The sequence below is a fragment of the Narcine bancroftii genome, chromosome 11, assembly GCF_036971445.1.
Source record: "Narcine bancroftii isolate sNarBan1 chromosome 11, sNarBan1.hap1, whole genome shotgun sequence".
Lineage (NCBI taxonomy): Eukaryota > Metazoa > Chordata > Chondrichthyes > Torpediniformes > Narcinidae > Narcine > Narcine bancroftii.
Genome location: NC_091479.1, coordinates 70,754,430 through 70,775,782, shown reverse-complemented (window position 1 = coordinate 70,775,782; position 21,353 = coordinate 70,754,430). Strand labels below are relative to the sequence as shown.

General features: G+C 40.7%; 1 protein-coding gene and 1 long non-coding RNA gene across 3 annotated transcripts in view; both read right to left on the bottom strand.

The window, feature by feature from the left end:
* LOC138745885 (uncharacterized) overlaps positions 1–4,313 on the bottom strand; it is a 34,168-nt gene extending 29,855 nt beyond the window's left edge. Inside the window, exon 1 of the long non-coding RNA XR_011346566.1 lies at positions 4,218–4,313. This is a non-coding gene — a long non-coding RNA (uncharacterized lncRNA). The remainder of the gene's footprint in view (positions 1–4,217) is intronic.
* Positions 4,314–7,221: 2,908 nt separating this feature from the next.
* The window catches only part of znf800a (zinc finger protein 800a), a 96,057-nt gene continuing 81,925 nt past the window's right edge, over positions 7,222–21,353 (bottom strand). For both annotated transcript variants that reach the window (XM_069903347.1, XM_069903348.1), the window contains exons 7-8: positions 17,834–19,537; positions 7,222–13,540 (exon numbers count right to left, since the gene is read on the bottom strand). In XM_069903347.1, the coding sequence (XP_069759448.1) occupies positions 13,527–13,540; positions 17,834–19,537 (1,718 nt within the window). In that variant the 3' untranslated portion in view covers positions 7,222–13,526. The remainder of the gene's footprint in view (positions 13,541–17,833; positions 19,538–21,353) is intronic.

The window sequence follows — 21,353 nt, the reverse complement described above, 5'->3', positions numbered from 1 at the left end:
TCGTTTTGTATCCACACACTTCTATCTCTGTACATTGTTTCAACCACTTCTATTTACTCCATTGCCACCACTGTGGCACCTGGTCATTACTACCCCCTCCGTCACAGCCCCTCAAAGCCCAGCAATGGAAGGTCTCTAGATGGTGGTTCTTCCCCGCAGTACCCTCACATTGGGTGAACTGAGCCACAGTGCACCCCTCAACAAGTACTCCTGCAGCCTGGTCTTGATTTAAAAGGACAATCCAGTCGAGATGATTACTGTCCAATCAGTCCACACTGCTCAAAGTCATGGAAGGTCATTAGTTTTATTGCTTTCAGATGGCACTTCCTCACTAATAACCTTTTCAACAATGACCAACTCAGTTTCAGACCTCACCAAACATGGACCAAGGGTGAGAGTGATTGCATTTAACATCAAATATTCTGGGAAAAGTTCAGGGATTTTGATCAATTAAATCTGTTTTTTTTAAAGGAAATAGTGGTGGATGGGGAAGGAGAGAGGACATTTCCTCCTGTGGGAAAATCTAAAATGGGGGTGAATAGTTTGACTATTTAAAGCAGCAATAAAAGGAACCTTTTTTTTCCTCATAGAGGATCTTGTCTTTGAAACTTTTTCCTCAAATAGCAATGGACACAAAGACTCCAAATATAATTTTTTTTACAATTCAGAGTGTGGTAAACCACTATTGTACATATTCATTATATGTAAATGACATGACCTTTCCAAGTTGACCCTGCTCTCACTGGCCAGCTCATGATTTCTCCCTTTTCTTCCCCATAAAGGCTGTCATGCCACAAGCCTGTCCCCAGTTCAAGTCTGGGGTCAGTGTGAGTGAGCAGCACAGGGATGCTGCCCATCTCTTGCAAATAAAAGCTTTCAGTTTCACCTACTTCAGTCTTTGTGCAATTGATCGTGCATCACAGAGGTGGGTAGATTCTTGTTGAACAAGTCATTGGAAGGCAAGGAGGGGAGGAAAGCAGAATTGATGTTACAATCAGATTAGTCACGACCTTATTGAATGACAGAGAGAAACACGTTAGGCTGCAGGTGCTGTGATTGTAGTAAAAACACCAAAATGCTGGAGAAACTCAGCTGATCTTTTCAGCACCTATAGGAGACCAAAACATCTCTGGCCAGAGCCCTTCTTCAAGGAAAAAAAATCAGAAAAGACATAAGCAGAATATATTAGAAAGGCTCAGAATTCAAACAATGGGGGAGGAATCCAGACCAACAAAAGGATGTGATCAGGGACGAGGTGGAATTTATCATGTCTGTGCGAAAGGAGACAAGGAAATGGAGAGGTGACAGGGGAAGGGTTTAACAAAAGCCAGCGGTCAATATTAATGTCATCCAGTTGGAGGGGCCCAGTCAGAAGATGAGGTGTTGTTCCTCCAATTTATGGTAGTCTCATTCTGGCAGTATATGAGACCATGGACAGACATGTCAGCAAAGAAATGGGAAGGAGAATTGAAGTGGGAGGCCACTGGGAGATTAATGCTATTGTGGCAGACAGGGCCGAGGTGCTCAACAAAGCGATCTCCAAGTCTGTGCCCAGTCTCCCTAATGTAGAGGAGACCACAGTGGGAGCACTAGATGCAGTAGATGACACCTGCAGATTCACAAGTGAAATTTTGTTTCACTTAGAGGGATCTTTTGGAGCCTCAAATGGTGCTGAGGGAAGGTGGTGTGGGCACAAATGGAGCATCTCCTGTGTTCACAGGAGTAGGTCCCAAGGAGGTGATTGGTGGGGCAAGAGAAGTGGACAAGGGAGTCACGAAGGGAGCTGTCCCTGCAGAAGGCAGAGAAGGGAATATGTGTCTAGTGGTGGGATCATGTAGTAGGTGGCAGAAATAGTGGAAGAGGATATGTTAGATGCAGAGGGTGGTGGGGTATTAGGTGAGGACAAGGGGAATCCTTTCCTTATTGTGTGTGGGGGTGGAAGGGGCCAGAGAAGATGTGCGGGTAATGGAGGATCTGTGGGTGAGTGCTGAGTTGATGGTGGTAGAGAGAAAGCCTTGTTGTTTCCCTCTACCACCAACTCGGCACTCACCAACTCGGCACTCATCCACATTAAGATACCTTGATAAAGGGCACAAGCCTGAAACACCAGTTATGTAGTTTTATATTTGCTATATAAAGTACAGTGTTTGACCTGCTGAGTTTGTCCAGTGTTGTGTTTTCACAGAGTCAACTGTCTTCTGTTTTTAATAATCAAAAGGTGTTGAAAATTACAGGGAAAGAAATGAAAATTTTGATGGAGAAATGTTTCAGATAAAGCCTGAACTAGTCTATAATTATTACTGACTTTCACTAAGCTGTGCCTTTATGGAGACAGATGCTAATACAACTTGTGTGGAGATTTGTTCATTACTGAAACTATCTAATTTTGCTGAACACTAATAAGAACCAAATAGGTGTTTCCCAAAGCAAAATGTAAAATATGAAAATGCTAAGCTGAAAGCATTTTTTGAGTTAATAAAAGCTAATCAACTGGAAAAGACAAATATTAGGAGGAGTTTTGTAGATAACTTCATCTACAATAAAGTTAAAATCCAGCTTTACCCAGAGTGCTGAGTCCTGAATTCTTCACCACACACATGCAGTGATTCAAGAACATTCACAGCCACCTTCTCAAGGACATATAGGGCTCCCATATCCTGAAATATTATTGCATTTTTTGCAAAGAACTTGATTTGTCAAGAAATATCTGAGGAATATTTATTCTTAAATATTTCTCCCATCTTAGTCTTGACTTATGAACTCCTGATTTACACATTCCTTTTTGCAAAATTATATACATAATTGAAATAAACTTCTTTAATATTTATATCTGTGATTGTTCCAAATAACTTTGTTCAGGTGTTATCAAATTTGGACATAAACTTTCTCTTAAATATGCCTTTAACTGATAATAAGAGAAAGATTTAAAAGTAAATATTCAAGAGGAGATTTGGTTAGAACTTTGTCAGGACAGTTTGACTAACACAATTAATGTCTAGTACAATATAATTTTTCTGCATCAATTACATCTTACTCCACAGAAATTAAATGGATTAAATTCTAATTTTTCAGATAAATGGGAAATTTTAAAATTAAGAGCCTTTTGGATAGACTGGGTTCATCTTTGGAAAGAGTTACAAAAGTTAAGTTTCCTCAAGATCCAAATTTATTTTTTTAAACTTGGAACTATCTTTGACACAGAATTGAAATTGAATTTAAATAAATAACAAAAAGAATTTGTTAAAATTTCTAGCGGTAGCTAGAAAATATTTAGAAGTCAGATGCGTATTTGGGAATGGGTAGATGGCCAGACTGAAATAGGTGGTTGTAGACCACTTGAAAAGATTATATAATTTACATAACAAATTTGAAATTTTTCAAAACAATTTGGGAATCATATTTACAAATTGTAGTTATTAAGTTGTAATCACCCAGCCTGAATCTTCCAACTTTTAAAATTAAGATAGGTTAGATTTTATTTGATAATTTTAGTATGTTTTTATAAATGTTTTCTTTCTTCTTTCCTTTTCTATCGGGTTGTTGGGGGAGGGGGGAGGATGGGAGAGGGATTTTTTAAAAATCACTCTGTACTAATTTTTCACCTCTTAAATAAGAAATTTATGTATGTTTTTAATGCATATGTGAAATTAAATAAAAATTTACAAAAATCATCTGAGAACACTGGATTCCAGTAAGTCAATGGGCCCAACGACAAAATTATCTGTGCCTCAAGCCAACTGTGTTATTACAGCCTGATAATTGTCCTTTCTGTGTCCAGTTCACCATATGCTGGAGAAGTCACATTCAGTTAACTGCTGCCCAATCAGTTTATGGTCAAGTACCTGCAGTGTTAGAAGGTGTCATTCAAAAGATGTCATGCTGTCAAGTAACATCTACTCACCAACAGATACACATTTTGGGTTCTGCCAGAATAAATTGACCTCAGACTTTGTTACAGTCATGGTCCAAACATAGGCGAAAGAGCTGAAATGAGTTGAGGGTCAGTCTGTGATACCTTCTGCCTCGACATGGCAGAGGGAAGCCCTGGTTGGTGGCATCCAAGCACATCAAAGATGATTGCAGCTGTTGAAGCCCATCAATCTCAACCAAGGGGCATCCTCACTTTCAACTATTTCACCATAGTTTCACCCCTCCCTTTCTCTAAAACCCCTATAAGCCCTACAATTCTTCAAGGTACCCTTGCCCTTCAAGTTTACCTTCCTTCTTCAGCTGGTTGCTATAATTCCACTACTGTTGGCTGTTTCATGAATTACCAAGCTTGAAGCCCTACAGTCCCTCATAAACACTTTTGAGTTTCCACATCCTTTAAAATACTTCCTAAGCATTATCCACATTTATGCTTTTGTTTTTGCTGATTCACCTGTGACGCAAATCAGTTTTCAAAATGTACAAAACACTCTGTCAAAGTGTTGTGAAATGTTTCACAGTTCTGAATCTACACTGTACTCTAACTTCAATTTTAATCTTGCAGAATTTCCCACAGTAGAATCCACATACCACAGTTGAAAGAAAACACTGCTGGACTCTTTGGGAGTGGAGACATTAGACTTCATCTGATTTTGGTTGGTGTAGTATCCACACAAACAATGGTAGAGAGAGTGATTACACACAAGGTCCGATAATGATTTTTAAAAAAACAAGCCAATCGTTAATCATGTGGTGTTAACAAGATTAATAAACAAAATGAGCATAATGGTGCAATAGAAAAATCTCTGCTTTACAATCTCTGAAGGCATCATTTAATGTTCTCAGCCTGATGTTTGTGGTGATTTTCTCTAATTGGCCAATTCAGGCAAAATTTTATGATTCTCTGTTGACACTGAGAGGTTCTGGGCTCCTGAAAGCAAGGTTTTAAGTTCTGAGCTGGGTGGAAGAATCAACCAGTAGATTGTGCAGCCATTGAGATTCCACCCCTACTTTGAGTACCAGCTGTGCAGATTTGATATGGAGTCCCTGTAGTTTCCCACCAAATTACAGATTAATTATCGACTGGAAATTACTATCCAAGTGTGGTGTGGATTGTGGAGAGTCATGTGATCTCTCTGGCTGAAACCTGGTCAGAATGTGGATTGGAGAGGGTCATGTGATCGATCTATCCATCTGCAAACTGGTCAGAATGTGGATTATGGAGGGTCATGTGACCTCTCCTGTGAGCCTGAGATTGGAAGTGACTTCACCTGTCATTTAAAGTTAAATCTGCTCACAGGTGAGGCTGATGGGCAACTGGTTCTCACAGGGATGACCCTGCATTAAAAAAGCAGCATGAGGGTTTTTTTTTCTCCATTCTCTCTTTTCTTGCTGCTTTTTGGAGACCATCACTGAACTTGAGGCTGTAGGCCACAGACAGATCAGGGGTGGGGGTGACTGTAATGGGCCTGGTCTGGCCCGGATCGGATCCTGAGCTGTGGGTGATGCTGAAGACCAGGTTCATTTGATATACTTGTTAGTTGTAATTGCTGTATGTTGTGCCTGCTAGAGATGGAGAGTTGGTGAAATCTGTGTGTTTAACCCTCGTGTTCCCAATTGGGATTTGTGAATGTTTAGCAATGATTTATTTGCACCTAATTTGTAGTCATTTGTGTTCTAATCTTGTGTATGTATTAATTCATTGTGACCATTGCTGAACTCCCGGCTGCGAACCATAGGCAGTTCCAGAAGGCTGATTGAAATGGGCCCATCCCAGATCCTAAGCAGTGGTGTATGCACCTGTTACATGGTATACCATGCCTGTGGTTGGATGGGTAAACCGTTGTTGATATGTTGTGGTATACTGTGCCTGTGGTTGGATGGGTAAACCATTGTTGATATGTTGTGGTATACTGTGCCTGTGGTTGGATGGGTAAACCATTGTTGATATGTTGTGGTATACTGTGCCTGTGGGTGGATGGGTAAACCATTGTTGATATGTTGTGGTATACTGTGCCTGTGGGTGGATGGGTAAACCGTTGTTGATATGTTGTGGTATACTGTGCCTGTGGGTGGATGGGTAAACCATTGTTGATATGTTGTGGTATACTGTGCCTGTGGGTGGATGGGTAAACCATTGTTGATATGTTGTGGTATACTGTGCCTGTGGGTGGATGGGTAAACCATTGTTGATATGTTGTGGTATACTGTGCCTGTGGGTGGATGGGTACTATGGAAGTTTAACCCCTGTTTATTTGTGAAGTCAGTGTATGTTATTTTTGTGAATTCTCTTGTACATAATTAACAACCATTGTTAATAACATGTATCGTGCCTTGATTCTCTTTGAACCTGTCAAACTTAATCTGAACACAACGCAGGGTAGATAAATAGGCAATAAAATTAAAGGGCAAATAAAAGAATGGAGACAGAAAAATGGGAAGAAGGGAATGGGATCAATGGTATGGCTGTTGTGGCATAGAGCCAGTGGGCTGAATGGCCTCCTGTCACACAAAGAAAGATCTATTCCTAGTATATTTTTTACTTTTCGGTTTAATGTTTAGAAAATATTAGGTGACATGTGCTAAAGCTTTGGGTCTGTCTTCTTGGCAGATGAATGATCTGCATGAAAATACCAGACATAAATTAGTCTTTTGATGCTCTTTTTGTATGAGGTTATATCAAAGGCTGCTGCTATGATTAAAGGCCATGATTCAAGAGATTTAGGGCTATCTTTCATAAAATGTTTCACTTGGTTCTGGGAGAGGGAGGAGGGAAAACTTGGCCCCATCATGTCACTTGGTCCAGCAGTCAAGCTGGAGTGGAGGTACTTCCTATTTCCAAACACATAACAAATATTGAAAATACCTGGATGCCTGTTGAGACAAAGGATAACCCTGAGATCCAAGGTGCTCTTGTTTAAGTTGTTAGATGTCACCTTCTCTGCATGGAAAATCAATAACGTGGCCCACAAATGCTGAGGGTGGAGCAGTATTTCATCCACCTTCCAAAATCTGCTCCCTTGGATTCACTGTGGGAGCAGTTGCGTTTCCCTGACATGTGTTGAGAGAAGTACCAGCATCAACCTCCCTCCTGGTCAATAAATGAACAAGGCTAGCTGCAGTGGTGGGAGTTAGGTAGGAGACCCTCACTCCTGCAGTTCGCTGCCATCACCCGGAGTCTTTTGCAAACTGACAGAGAATCAAAGTTTGCTATCTAATGTAGGGAGGGCCATTGCTTTAATTTTTGAAAGCTTTATTTAACGTGAAATTAACATATATAATCCACATTCTCTTCAATCACACACTTAAATAGCAATTACTATTCAGCCCCATTCTGGAGTGAACAGGAATTTGAACTGGATTGTTTTCTTTTGCCAAATTCAGAGCAGTCATCCCCTTTAGCAAACACTGTGGAGTAAATTCCATACATCACTTGCTCTGGAGTGTGTACTCTTCTTGATTAGCTTAGTAACAAAGCAATACCTTCCAAAGAGATATGAGTACCTCTAAGAGTAGAGGGACATTACCTCTAGAATAAATTTCCTGTTCAAATGCTCTTTCAACTATCCCTTGATGTGATGAATTAAATTTGTTTGTCCCAGTGATGTCCGCAACTTGAAAATAACTCTCATTAATCCATAAATCAAATTTTCAGCTTTTAACTGTTACATCAATTATTCTTAATCAGACATGAAAATTGTAATTGTTTAGAAAACCTTGACATTGGGTCAAATGGCCTTATTCCCATGCTGTACAAAACTGGTTTGAATGATAAAGTGGCAGATTCTTCATGGGTGTGGAATTAGAATAACAGCAGCAAATTGGTTTCATTCAGTTTATTTTTTTAAATATAAAACAGGACATGGCCAATGGTGTTGAGAACATTTATTGTTTCTTCTTGTCACTCTCTCAAGATCTTGGTGCTGGCTGGTCTTCTTGGGGAGCAGACCAGCTGGGGAGATGTTTACTAAGATTTTGCAAAGAACAATTTGAAATGAACCACCTTGGTCTGTATGGAGTTTCATTTGAGCCAGATCTTTTAACGCAGCTCTCAAAATGTTGTAAGTGCACCCGACAATTTACTTTCAAAGAGACAAACTGATAGCTTTGTCACTATATCTTCCAGGTTTTTAAACAATGAATAAAAGTGTTGGAATGGCCAGGTTGAAATCTTGACCAGTATTCTTGGGTTTATTAATCTAGACCTTTGGGTTGTAGCACAAGCTGTGGCAAAGCCCAATGTGGTTGGAAATAGATGACAGTTCCTTCTGATCTGGGAGCAACATCAATCTGCTATGACTTTATTGAATTGTAGAGGAGGCTTGAAAGGGCATTCAAGTTTGCACCTGCTTTTGTTGTTACAACTGCTTCTATGCATTATGTGCATTGACAATTCAACTAAAAGGCAAGGAAGAAGAATATCTGACCAAAAAAAAAATGTTTGGTTCAAAATTCCATCTGCCTGGGACATGTACAGTAATCAAACCCAGGCTTTGAAAACCAGCTTCTTGTGACATGGTGGCCTACGAAACCTCAGGGAACAAGGGTAAGATTCAATACAATGAATGTAGACTTTCTAAGTGTTATTTAATAAAAAGCATTTCATGTTTAGATTTCAAAATCCGGAACACTAGAAGAATTGAAAATGCCAGGATTTATATTTTTAAAAAAGATGCACATTGCATTGAATTATTTTATTTATTGATATAAAGTGGTTGCCAGGACAATGATCTACTGCTAGTCACTGCCACCCAGAGGAATCTTTAGGCAATTTTCTTACTAAGAACAATTTTCTGGATGAATTGTTAAATGAGGTTAACATAGAATAAGATAGTTCATGGATTAAATCGGAGATCGTATTTGATCTTTCTGAGTGACTGGGGCATAACTATTCTACCTGTTGCAACTGTGGCAGCTTCTTCAGTGTACATTTGCTCCTACATTTCACAGAAGCAAAAGATCTTGTCTACATTCAGTTTATCTAAAGCAGCATAGAGAATCCAAACCAACTGGAAACAAAAATCACTCATCCATGTATATACACAAACAGAATTGTACAGAAGAATGGTTTAGGATTTTCTAAAGGGAAGAAAAACAAAATCACATATAAAGATGAAATGTCTCTTAAAGATAAATGAATACTTTAAACTCTTGTGTAATTATTTTCTTACTCTTGTTTGGGGAAAAAAAATCTATTTTACCCACACCTCCCCACCTGGTTTGAGTCTGTTCCTCATTTTTTTTCCCCCTCAAAAATAATTGAGAAAGGATCCTTCTAAAGGACAGTTCTGATCATCAATCACTATTGGACCAAAGATTGGCTTCTCCAACAGCCTGAGTACAGAGAACCTATGGATAGATGTTAAAATTCTCAAAGATACACTACAGTTAAAATCACCAATGCCTGAAGAGGGCGCACAAAATCAGTGAACCGGTGCGGACTCGAAAGGCCAACATGGCCTGTTTCCGCTCAATAAATGGTTATATGGGGAACTGCATTCCTGTAGCAACTCCATCTTATCTCCCTAGAAATCAATGAACACAACCTAATCTCTTGAATAAAATGATAGCAATGCTTTAAAGCAGGTATGACATTGATTGTTTAGCTCAGAAATTTTTAAAAATGTTGAAGCAGTTTACTAATGTTTTCTTCATTAAATGGGCAGTGGATACTCCATTTACACTAGCTTGTCACACTAGTTACCAGTTTACAATAGCGGGATTACACATCCATTGGCAGTGCAGCGTCTATTGCAGTAACACCAAAAATAATCTTGGGTTGAAACATTAGGGGCATGACTGAAAGGGATGAATTAATTGGATGGCTCTTCTGACTGAACAACATTTATATAAATGAATCACTTTTTTTTCTAACTTTAGAAAAGAGAAGGAATTTAGAAATATAGAACATTCTGTTCTTCAGTTTTTAAAACAATAATTTTCTGTCCATATTTCCTGAAGCATTGTCTGACCCTCATTGTTTCATTCTTAGAACTGTCGTGCTGTAGCAACACATTCAGGGTGGGACTCACACAGCCTGTTCTGATCTCATCATCAACTCACTGTTCAGTTTCAAAACCCCAACTTCTCCACTCCAGGAAACAAAGCACTGAAGCCAACTTTCCCTTCTCAATAAGATGAGTTTAGGTGACTATACACTAATCAGGACATGGCAGTAATCTTCCTTCTGTGACTAGGCCAGGTATGTCCATTCAACAGGCAAAATAATTTTTGTCAGTAGCCAAAGTAACTCAGCAAAGTTGAAAGTTTAAAATAAAGAAATGAGAAAGGATCAAGAGGGTCAGTGCTTTTTTAAAAAAAAACCAGGGGAATCCAATTTTTGTTCTTGGGCATGAAAGTGAATTTAAATTATCTATAAATAATACTTTTAACATATCTATTGTTTGAAAAAAATCTGTGTTCGTCAGATAAACTTATTTTTAATCCTTCACAGATGTGTGTATTGTTGCCGACTGGAAATTGCACCCAAGTCAGTGGTTTGCTTGGCCATTGCCGAGGGCAGTGGAGAATGAACCACCCAACCCATCACAAGTCAGATACAGGCCTGGTTAAGGGTGGCAAATCTCCATTCCCAATGCACCGATGAGATCCTCCCAACATACATGTGGCAATTGTTGTGCTAGATGCTAGAAGAATCATTAGTCACCATTTGTGTGTTGCAAAGTAGTTGATATTCATAGAACCAGAAAATAATTACTGTATTTCACCTGCTTTATAACTACAATTATTAATGACTACATTATTAATACAATCCCTTCACTATCTGTAAACTTTAATGGGAATCAGTTTAGTGATTTGTTTGTGGTAACATGTAACACAGGAGAATGCAGTTTACTTTTAGAACATTACAGGCCCTTTGGCCCACAATGTTGTACTCACCTAGATATACCTATCAAAAAAAACTAACCCCTCCCTACCTCATAAATCTCTATTTTTACTGAACAATTTAAATTAAATTTCTTTCTTAGAACACTGTTTCGCTGAGAGCTGCCGATTGGCAAATGGTCCAGTGGTTGAGATGGGGCATTCTGTTTTCAGATCCTTTATATTTAAAAGCCAAGGTGTGGTAGAAACTGTCACTACTGCCACTCAGTATGATCATGTTGTGATGACCGAATTACTGAACTAATTTTTAATTAAATTGTCTTAATACAAAATAGTCAGCTATGTGCTTGATATGGACTGGGAAAAATGTAACACAACATTTGCAGTCCTTGCAAAATGCACTTTGTTTAGAAAGAAACATTGACAGTCAACAAATGAGTCAACATTAACTTCACTCCCAAATGGACATTTGATCAGAGGAGTATAATCCCAAATTTAGGTCATGGATTAATAATATTCCATACTTGATATTGATGTCATTTTTAAACACAGTGAGCACAATAGATTCTGTTCAATTAATAAATTGATCCCATCCCATTTTATAGGAGCATATTTTCAATGGTCAAGATTAGCAATTGGTGACTCAATAGGCTGATCAAAGTTAGTGTTGGGTCTGTATCACCCAATCTGGGTAACACAATACATGATCGAAGCTCTGATGAAATGAAGTTTCCAGTTGGAAACTTTACGCTAAAATTCTCTGCTCAGAGCTGACAAAAATCAATTTGACTCACTACGCAAGCAAGTCATGATACACAGCTGCATCAATCGGAAGGCAAAACCGCCTTGCAACACACCCATCCATCTGATTTTAAGCAGATTACCAGGGACAAACCTGCCCATTTATTTTCAAATGTCTGACAGAAGCTACTAAATAATGAGAATACAAAAAAATGTCTCTTTACAGAATACCGGAGCATTCCTGAAACAATTTTTTTGATGTTGGATCAAACAGAACTTTTTTTCCAAATATTAATAAACTCAGGACCTCCATCAGTTAAAAAAAATGGTCAGATATTTACACAAGCTTCTGCCATGCTCTGTGGAGTTCATTGCTTCCAATACTTCAGCAGATCTCCTTTGATTCTTAGAAACCAGACCACATTCTTGTCAAATTGCATTGAAAGAATGCTGACAATAAAAGCTTCTGTTCTCATCAGTCAAACCGATCAACCTAAAAAAAATTGCCAGAAAGCAAATGGGCTAAATTCAGAAGAAACCATTTGCTAGTCTTGCCAAAACGTTAGTTACTATATTACAATGCGCACCATCAATAAATTATGATTTTGTTGGTCATTTTTGTCAATATCATTTTGAACAAATAATCATACAACAGGGCAAACTATATATAAGGAAGACAATTAATTAGCAACTGCAGCTGATTACATATAATTTGCAGCAGTAACAGTGAAGGGGCTTTATATGCTTGAGGGTAGCAAAAGGTTTACAGTGTTTGATGATTTCTGCTTGATTACTTTCAGTTTCCGAGCCGATCTCCAAATTAAATTCCACTTTTGCTGAGTATACTGGTCATTTAAATGCAAATAGTTGATGTACCCAAATTGACTTCTCAATTGAAAATGCTTGCAAAAAGTCCTGGGCATTTAAAAAGAATCTCTCATTTCATTTTTGTGTGAATGGCCATCAAAATGTCAGTGTTAAAAGACAAACATTGTACAATGTAAATGAACAATTTTTCAAGGTATAAATCGTTTATCAGAGCCCAGTTACACATTTGGGGATTTTTTTTGTAGTTTATGCAAAAAGTGCAATCCTCACATACATAATTTATTTCTACAAAAGAGGAAAAAAGTTATTTTCTACTGGGTTCTCTTTCTTCTATAACAGGGCTGCAAGAGCAACCTGCAATAGCCTTTGCCAGTTTGGTTAATGGTTGAGATACAGTGTGTCTTTGCAAGACCTGATTTATAGTTCCAGCCCAGTCAAAATAATATTCTTCTGACTTTTAAGATTCACTAGCAGCTCATATAAAATACACAGCATTCTGCTATTAAAGCATCAAAGTCTGCAGACACTGTGATTGTAGTAAAAAACACAAAAAAGTGCTGGAGGAGCTCAGCAGTCTCGCGACGTCCATGGGAGGTAAAGATATATTACCAACATTTTGGGCCTTCGCCCTTCTTCAAGGAATGATCAAAAGGCGTCTGCCTACATTTTGCTCATACCTTGAAGAAGTCCTCAGGCCTGAAATGTTAGTAATATATCTTTACCTCCCATGGACGCTGTGACACCCGCTGAGCTCCTCCAGCATTTTTGTGTTTTCACTACATTCTTATATTGTTGTCATTTTTAATAACCTTGAAATAACTGAAGTGCAGTGTTTATGTCGGCTTTACAATACAATTTGTACACAGGAATGAATATCATATTTCTTCTCGGGTATTAGAAAGGTATTTGGTATTCAGGGCCAGTATGGTACTTAGTATATCTGTTAGCTTGGCTGCACAGCATGGAATCTTGTACCACCTATAAAAAGTGCCCTGGTAATTGAAATGTTATTATCATCTCGTTTCAGTTCACATTCTGCAGAATTGCTTCATATTTCAGGTACCCCATTGTTTGGCTTCTTCTTCTTTTGCAAGCTGATATTTATTCAAACTGATTCCCAGGGCTCAAGCAACAAATTCAGTCTTCAAACGGCAGGGATCCCACAGAATTGAATTGTTGGCATATCATCTGGAAGCATCTATGGAGAAAGAGGAGTTACAAAAAGACACATGATGTGATGCCTGTTTGCAAAGTTATGCGGTAGAAATTACAATTAGCTCGTTCAATCCTTCAAGTGCTCATACTTCAAGCATCTGCACCAAACAAGAAATGGATCATCAATTATAATAACATCTCTTCAAGTGCTGCATTTTTTTTTTAAGAAAATGTCTTTGTTACTCCAATGGTAGACAGCTGTTGGATTTGAAATCGAAACAATAATTAGCTATTTGGTGTTTTACCGACTCTAATTTCCGATATGGCCATATCACCCTTTATGTTGCGGAACTTGGCTCCTGGCACTTTACGCCCAGCACCCCTCTCAACTTCAGAAATAACTAAAGTTAAAACAATGCATGCCAAAGTACTTTTGTTCAGATCGATCTCCCTGAACTCCTTCTGTGTTCGACGAGCCATCCTAACATGAAAACACCCACTCCTTGTCTGATCTTGTAAGGTGAGCAGGCTCAGGTCTGGTCAGTACTTGGATGGGACACTGCAGGGAATACCAGGTGTCATCGACTTTCTGGGGTGGCACGGTTAAGCATAGCAGTTCCTGCAACATTGTTACAGTGCCAGCAACCAGGATCAGGGTTTGAATCCCACACTGTCAGTAGGAGTTTGTATGTTCTCCCCGTGTCTGCGCGAGTTTTCCCCAGGTTCTCCTGTTTCCTCCCACCGTTCAAAGCGTGCCGGGGTTGTAGATAATTGGACGTAACTAGATGGCACAGGCTCGTGGGCCGAAAGGGCCTGTTACTGTGCTCTAAGGTCTAAATTTAAAAATGTTCCATGTGCTTGTAGTTTGACCACATTTGTCTGAAAAGGTTCATTGTTGAAAACAACAGTCCAATCAGACTCAGGCAACATGGTTTTGTCAAGGGTAGATCCTGTCTGATTGAAGTTTCTGAAGAGGTGTAACAATGAGGACAGTGGACTGTGGATGCAGTTTTCATGCACTTCACCAAGGCCTTTGACAGGGCCCACTTGAAGAAAAGTCCATGTGGTTAGGGTACATGGGACCTAGGGCAACTTGACAAATTGGATCAAAAATTGGCTCAGCAATGAGAATAGAGAGGGCTGATTTAGTGATGGGATGATGTTTTAGTGGTGTGCCTCAAGGATTAGTCCTAGGACCCTTGCTGTTTGTAATATATGGATGTGGACATAGGGGGCATGATCAGTAAGTTTTCAGATGATTCAGAGGTAGGCAAATTCATATGGAGGGTAGTTTTAGGCTGCAGAATTACACTGATGTGTGAGTGAAATGGGCTTACAAAATGGCAGAAAGCATTCAATCCAGGTAAGTGCATTTTGGAAGCAATATCAAGGGTAAGACATAAACCAAGAATGGAAAGTTCATCAGGACCTGGGAGCACAAGTCCAGAAATCCTTGAAAGTGGCAGCACAAGATGATAACATGTTGAAGAAGGAATATGGGATGCTGGCCTTCATCAACTGAGATAGAGAGAGCTTGTGCTCCAACTTTTATAAAATATTGGCTCAACCTCAACTGGCATGCTGCCTGCAGTTCTGGGCACCACATCACAGGAAGGATGTAATAGTGCAAGAATGATTGTCAGAGAAGTTCACCAGGATGTTTCAGTTATGAGGAGAGAATGGGAAAAACTAGGGCATGATTGAATTATATAAAAATGAGAGGTAGACTCCAGGAATCTTTTCACTAAATCAGAGGAAGACTTTTAAAAAAGACACAGATTTATGATCAGGGTAAGAAATGGGGATCTTTTTTCACCTGAAATGTGGTGAATTCTTGGAATGCACTACCTGAGAAACTGGTTCAGGCAGCTACACTGATAGCATTTAAGAAGTCTCTAAATGAGCACCTGCTTCGCCTCGACTCTGAAGGCTATGGGCCAAGTGGTGGGAGGTGGGATCAGTAGGAAGAGGTGCCCCTCCTGTTCGATGTGGATGTGGTGGGGCGAATGGCCTGCTTCCATGTACAAGGTCTCTATGACTAGACCGTGAGTTGATTAAAAGTTCATGTCCAGGTTTGGGAAATCAAGAAGAGGGAATGACCTGATAACTGAAAAAAAAAACAGGGATAGCACTCCTACTGTTGACTACATAAAGCCTTCTGTATTTCATTAAATAATCCATGTGGTTCCATATACATTACTGAACTGAACCTTTACTGGTGGTAGCAATGTAAGATGAAGTCCCAGAACAAGAAATCAGCTCTGGATCAGTGGAAGAATTGTAGGTTTTAAGGGTCTTTGCTTTTCAATCAGTGGTGGATAGCTGCCAAAATACACAAGTCAAACCAAATCTCTGGATCTGCAAACCATGTATAAATTAATCCTTTCCATACACTCCTCTGCCCATCTTAGATCAAATCCAAGCAATGAAAAGAATTATGTTGTCCATTATGGCTTTTCAGTAGAGCAATTCATTTCACTCTCTTGCTCTTCTCCCTTTGCTTTGTAATTTTCTCTGCTTCAAATACATATCACATGCCATTTATATTTTTTAAAAATCACTGAATCTGTCTCTATTGCCCATTCAGGCAGTACAATCTAGATCATAACTCACTGAGTGCCAATGCTAATCTTCTGTTTTAAAATTAAATTATATCTTAAATTAATTTACAGCATGTGGACATTCCTACAGTGGATATTCATTTTTCATCCCTAATTCCTCCATAACTGAGCAGCCATTGAGATTTCAAGTGGGTCTGCAGTCAGAGGCTAGACTTGCAAGGATGGTACATTCCCTCCTCCAAACAGAACCACGTGGATTATTACTACAATCCTGTAATTTCATGACCACTATTACTAAAACTAATTGTAATTCCAGATTTATTTCATTACTTTAATTAAAATCTCCTGGGTGCTGATGTAGAATTGGTATTCATGTGCGAGGATCAATTGCCCAGAATTCACTGCTATGATTCTGTACCCTATCCAACAGATAGTTGTCCACAGAGATAAGCAGAATTGATTTTGATATGATGCTGGCTGTTTCAATTAGTAATGTTCAGAACATAACAAAAACTTCCCTCTCATCTATGGACTCTACCTGCAAGGTTGGGAAGGTCCTAAATGAATACTTTGGTTCAAAGCAAAGCATTCACCAGAGAAAAGGACCTTGGTCAAGGTGAGGTCAGAATACAACACACGTGTGTGCTGGACCATGTTGAGATTAAAGAGGAAGTGCTAGATTTTCTTAAAACATTAGGATTGATAAATCCCCGTGACCAGATGAGATATATCCCAAGTTGTTATGGGAAGAGAGGGAAGAGACGTTGGCTATGATCTTTGCACCAACAGGCCTACAGAAAGTTTATTCCCTGAAGTCATCAGGCTCCTGAATGAACCCCATTAAGTGTGGTTGTGTTTCAGTTGGTTAATCTTCCTTTTCATTGTCATCCCATATTCTGGAAATGGTGCATTTTACACAGTTGTACGCAATGCTAGAGATAACCTATTGGCCTGTTCACAGCGGAACCCTTCGTTCTGCACAAGCAACTTTGTGACAGAGAAATTTAAAATAGAAAAAAAAAATTATACAGTAGAAGAGTTATGAAATTAAGAAAACAAGTCAGTGCCCAGAACTTGATGCATAAATTGTACCTTCCATACTTCCTAACGGTTAGTGTGGCGGTCAGCGCAAGTCCATCCAGGTTCAAATCCGACATTGTCTGTAAGAATTTGTACATTCTCCCCATATCTCTGTGGGTTTTCTCCGGGTGCTCCGGTTTATTCCCAGCTTCCAAAAATGTATGGGGGTTGGGTTGTGGGTGAATACGGGTATTTGGATGGGATGGGCTTGTGGGCTGGAAGGCCCTGTTACCCTGCTATACGTCTTAATTTAAATATAATGACAAACTTCCAGATTCAAGGTCTTCAACTGGCACTCCCAGATTATACCTGATCTTTGTAAGGCCCCAGACCAGGGCTGTGCAAAGCTCTTATGCATTTTTGGTTCTATGTCCAAGGATTGTTTTCAGCAATGTGTTCCTTGTTGTCTACAATTTATTTTTTAAAAAAAAAAGGTAACTCTGAACCAACTAGAACACATAATATTAAAATCCCTCTAGTTCTGTGGGCTCAACAAGTGGAGGAGGGTTTTTTCTCACTGAATTTAGAAAGGTAACAGGCCATTTTGGCCCATGAGTCCATGCTGCCCAATTACACCACATTAATGTGTGGGATTGGAACCCCTGAACTGCTTGCCAGCCCAGAGAAGGGTCAGGTCGTGCACCCATACCTGGCTCTTAAATGCCAACGTGAAGGACAGCAAGTGCTTCCCTTACCGGAGAGGAGGGCCTTGGACCGAGTGCTGCGGCCAACGTTCTTGCTGTCACCCAAAGCCCCGGTGGTGTTTTTGTGCGTCTTTTTGTGATGCTCCAGGTAGGTCTTTTTGGCAAATGCTTTCCCGCAGTTCGTGCACTTGTGGAGGGAGAAATGTTTCGTAAATTTCACTTCCGTGCCGGGCTCTGCCCCGTCGGTTTTCCGGCCAGAGACGGTGCAGGAGACTGGGGAGGTGGAGCAGTGTTCACTCTTGGAATCCTCCCTCTGGGGCCCCCTCTTCGACACTCGGTTCAGCACAAACTCAATGGGTTTCTTCACAGCCCGGCTCTCCAGATTGGCGATGATTTTGCCCAGGTAACGGGTCGACTTCTTGTGCACCACCGTCACATGCCGGACCACATCTCTCTTGCGGCGGGTCTCGTACAGGCACAGCGGGCACTTGTAGAACTTGACGTAGATGTCATTGCCATCCGTGTGCATCTTGATGTGCTTGGTGAGGTTCTGCTTGGAGGTGAACTGCCGCTTGCACAGCTTGCAGTAGAGCTGCTTGAAGTCAAAACCCATGGAAAGCTTGGGCTTCTTGGGCTTGGATTGGCCACTGGCCACACCCGGGCTCGAAGCCCTTGGGCTGTCGTTCTCTTGCTTCACTTTCACAGCCGGGCTGCAATTCTTCTCGGCCGGTTGGCTGATACTCTTGGGTTCCGCCGGAGACCAGGTCCGGGTGGTGGAAGGCGAGACCGCCGTGCTGCTTGCACCGTCTGCGCTCACCACGGTGGCTTCGGTGACCCGGGCCACTGTACTGGGCTGCTCCGGCGCTCTGGCCGGGCTCTCGCCCAGGCTAATCTTGTGCATAGCCAGCATGTGGCGTTTCAGCATGACCTGTGAGCTGTACTTCCTCTTGCACAGAAGGCACTTGCACGCTGTCAGGCTGTACTTGGCCTTAGAAGAAGACTTGCGCTTGCGGGGCGCCGGGGGCGCTGCTGGCTTGGAGGGTGACTCTTCCAAACTCAGTGGCTGCCCGGGTTTGGTGGCGACATCAGGGGTGATCGAGTCCCTGCGTAGCCCCCTGTGCACCTCGTCAAAGTGCCGGCGCACGTTGGCCTTGGAGGCAAAGAACTTGTTGCACACAGGGCAGTTGGTGCTGGCTGTGACCATCCCAATGGTCCTGGACCAGCCCCGAGTGGTGGACAGGGACTGGCAGCCCCAGCTGTTCTTTGTGCCAATGTACTTCTTTAGTTCTTCCATCTTCTTCTTGTGCACCTTCCTGATGTGGCGGCGCACGCTGCGCCGGGAGTTGAACGTCTTCCCGCAGAGGCAGCAGATCAAATGGGACGGCAGGCTGGAAGTGTCCGACACCTCCGTCTTGACATTGAGTGGCCCCGGGCTTTCTTCTGCTTGTTGAGGGGCTCCTTTTTTCTTGGCGACCTCGGCAGGAGCAGAGGGGACCTGGGCCAACTCTTCCACTGGCACCCCCTGCTCAACCACCTCTGGCTCTTGCACCAGCACGGGGGCAGGACTTTGAACAGCATAGGTCTCGATGCTGCCGGCAGGTTCATCCACTCTGGTTACATGCTGGTACACTGCATTCTGATTTGATTCGATGGGTTCCAGTCTAATGATAAAATCTTGGTTATCTGCACGAGGATAGATTGCTTCCAAAAGCTCCCGTAAGGTTTGGTTCTGCTTGTTACTTGAATCTGGAAAATCTGATACAGGAAAACTATTGGTTAGATGCAATCATCCAATATTACCATAAAATCAAAAGATGAATTGATATATTCAATCAATACTGCTAAAAGTTATTTCTAAACTGATTATTTTATTGTAACACTAAATTTATTCAAAATATTGAATGGTTGTTTTAACACCTATTGCAGATCAATCAATAACCCATTCTCTTTGTTGATGGGCAGTCAGGTCGTTTCAATTTTCCTTCAAGCCCAGTAACATTGGGGTCCATGAACTTTCATTTCCTGGACAAAAGACAACCGTGGAATCAGAGAATGAAGTAAAGCAAGGAGTGGACAGACAACATTTTATCTCGAGATGGGGATATCGCAGCACGGATTTGTGTGGTCTTTCATATGCCAAAGTACAGCTCTTTAAGTACTTGTCAAGTGAAATCACTGTTAAATTTAAATTTAAAAAGATGTGGGCATATTGCACAGTTACAGGCAATTTCGGCCACGAGTCTGTGCCACCCAGTTAACCTACAACCCCCAGTACGTTTCGAACGGTGGGAGGAAACCAGAGCCCCTGAGAAAAACCAACGCAGACATGGGGAGAATGTACCAACTCCTTACAGAGAGCGCAGGATTTAAACCCTGGTCCCAATCACTGGCACTGTAACCGCGTTGTGCTAACCATTACACCAACTGTGCTGCCCCAATACAAGAAACAAGGCAGTCTACAGGCAGCGATGAAACAATGACTGGTTACTGCTTCAGGTCAGAAAGAGAAAACTGGACCAGGCCATGGGCAGGCACACCCTGCTCTTTAGAAACCCAGGGCTTAATCGGAGAAGGTATAGAAAATTAACAACCCACAGAACTGGTCTTATCAGTAAATAGCTTTAACAAGTAAGGCATTTTATTGCCCAGCAGCATCTATCAGCTATATAACGTTGAAACAAAGTGCTTTCAAACTTTGAACTGGTGAGGATGTATAATTGGGCCCCATTTGCTGTCAGGTACTCACCATGCTTTAAATCTCTTTAAAAGTGCAAATAAGCTAAATGATATTCAAGTTGATTATCCCTTTTAAAATGCATTTATCCATTTCTGTACAAGATGGCTCTTCAAAGAGGTCACTAAAATAAACATGCAGTAAAATTTGTTGCATAGTGAAAACAGATACAATGAACATTTGATTTCACAATGTCCATTTCTTGACCTTGGGATCCTCAAGTAATGAAGTACTTGATGGCATTGAATGTGTTGTGATGCAGCAGTCTAATAACAAAGGCCTGGACTAACAGGCCTGGACTACTCCCAATTCAAATACCACCTTGGGCATCTGTGGAAGTTAATGATATGGAATTTGCAAAAACAAAAACAAAAACCACAAACACTCAGATTGTTGGAAAAATTCTTCCATTTCATTTATGTTCTGCAGGGACGAAATCTGCTGCTCTTACACCTGGTGAGTTCTGGGCTGCCTTATGTGGTTTAAGTGCCCTGTAAAATAGTCTACTCTCACTACTTTCAGAGTGGAATTGTTAGCACTTCAATGTAGTGGCTCATCAATGCCTTCTCACAGGTAAATAGAAACAGTCAATAAAGATGGGCCATGCCAGTGACAAGCTTGTCATGATAATGAATATGTATGAGATGTACCGGAAGTCACGTGGTATGAGAGAGAGATAAGAGCACAAGCAGGAGAACATAGGAAACGGGAAAATAAAGCCACTGAGAAGTTTACCTGATAAAACTTGTGTTTAATGTTTTATTAACTTCACATTTCGGGCCACAAATGTGACATTGGCGATGAGGATGAAAGAAGCTTGAAGAAAATTAAAGACTA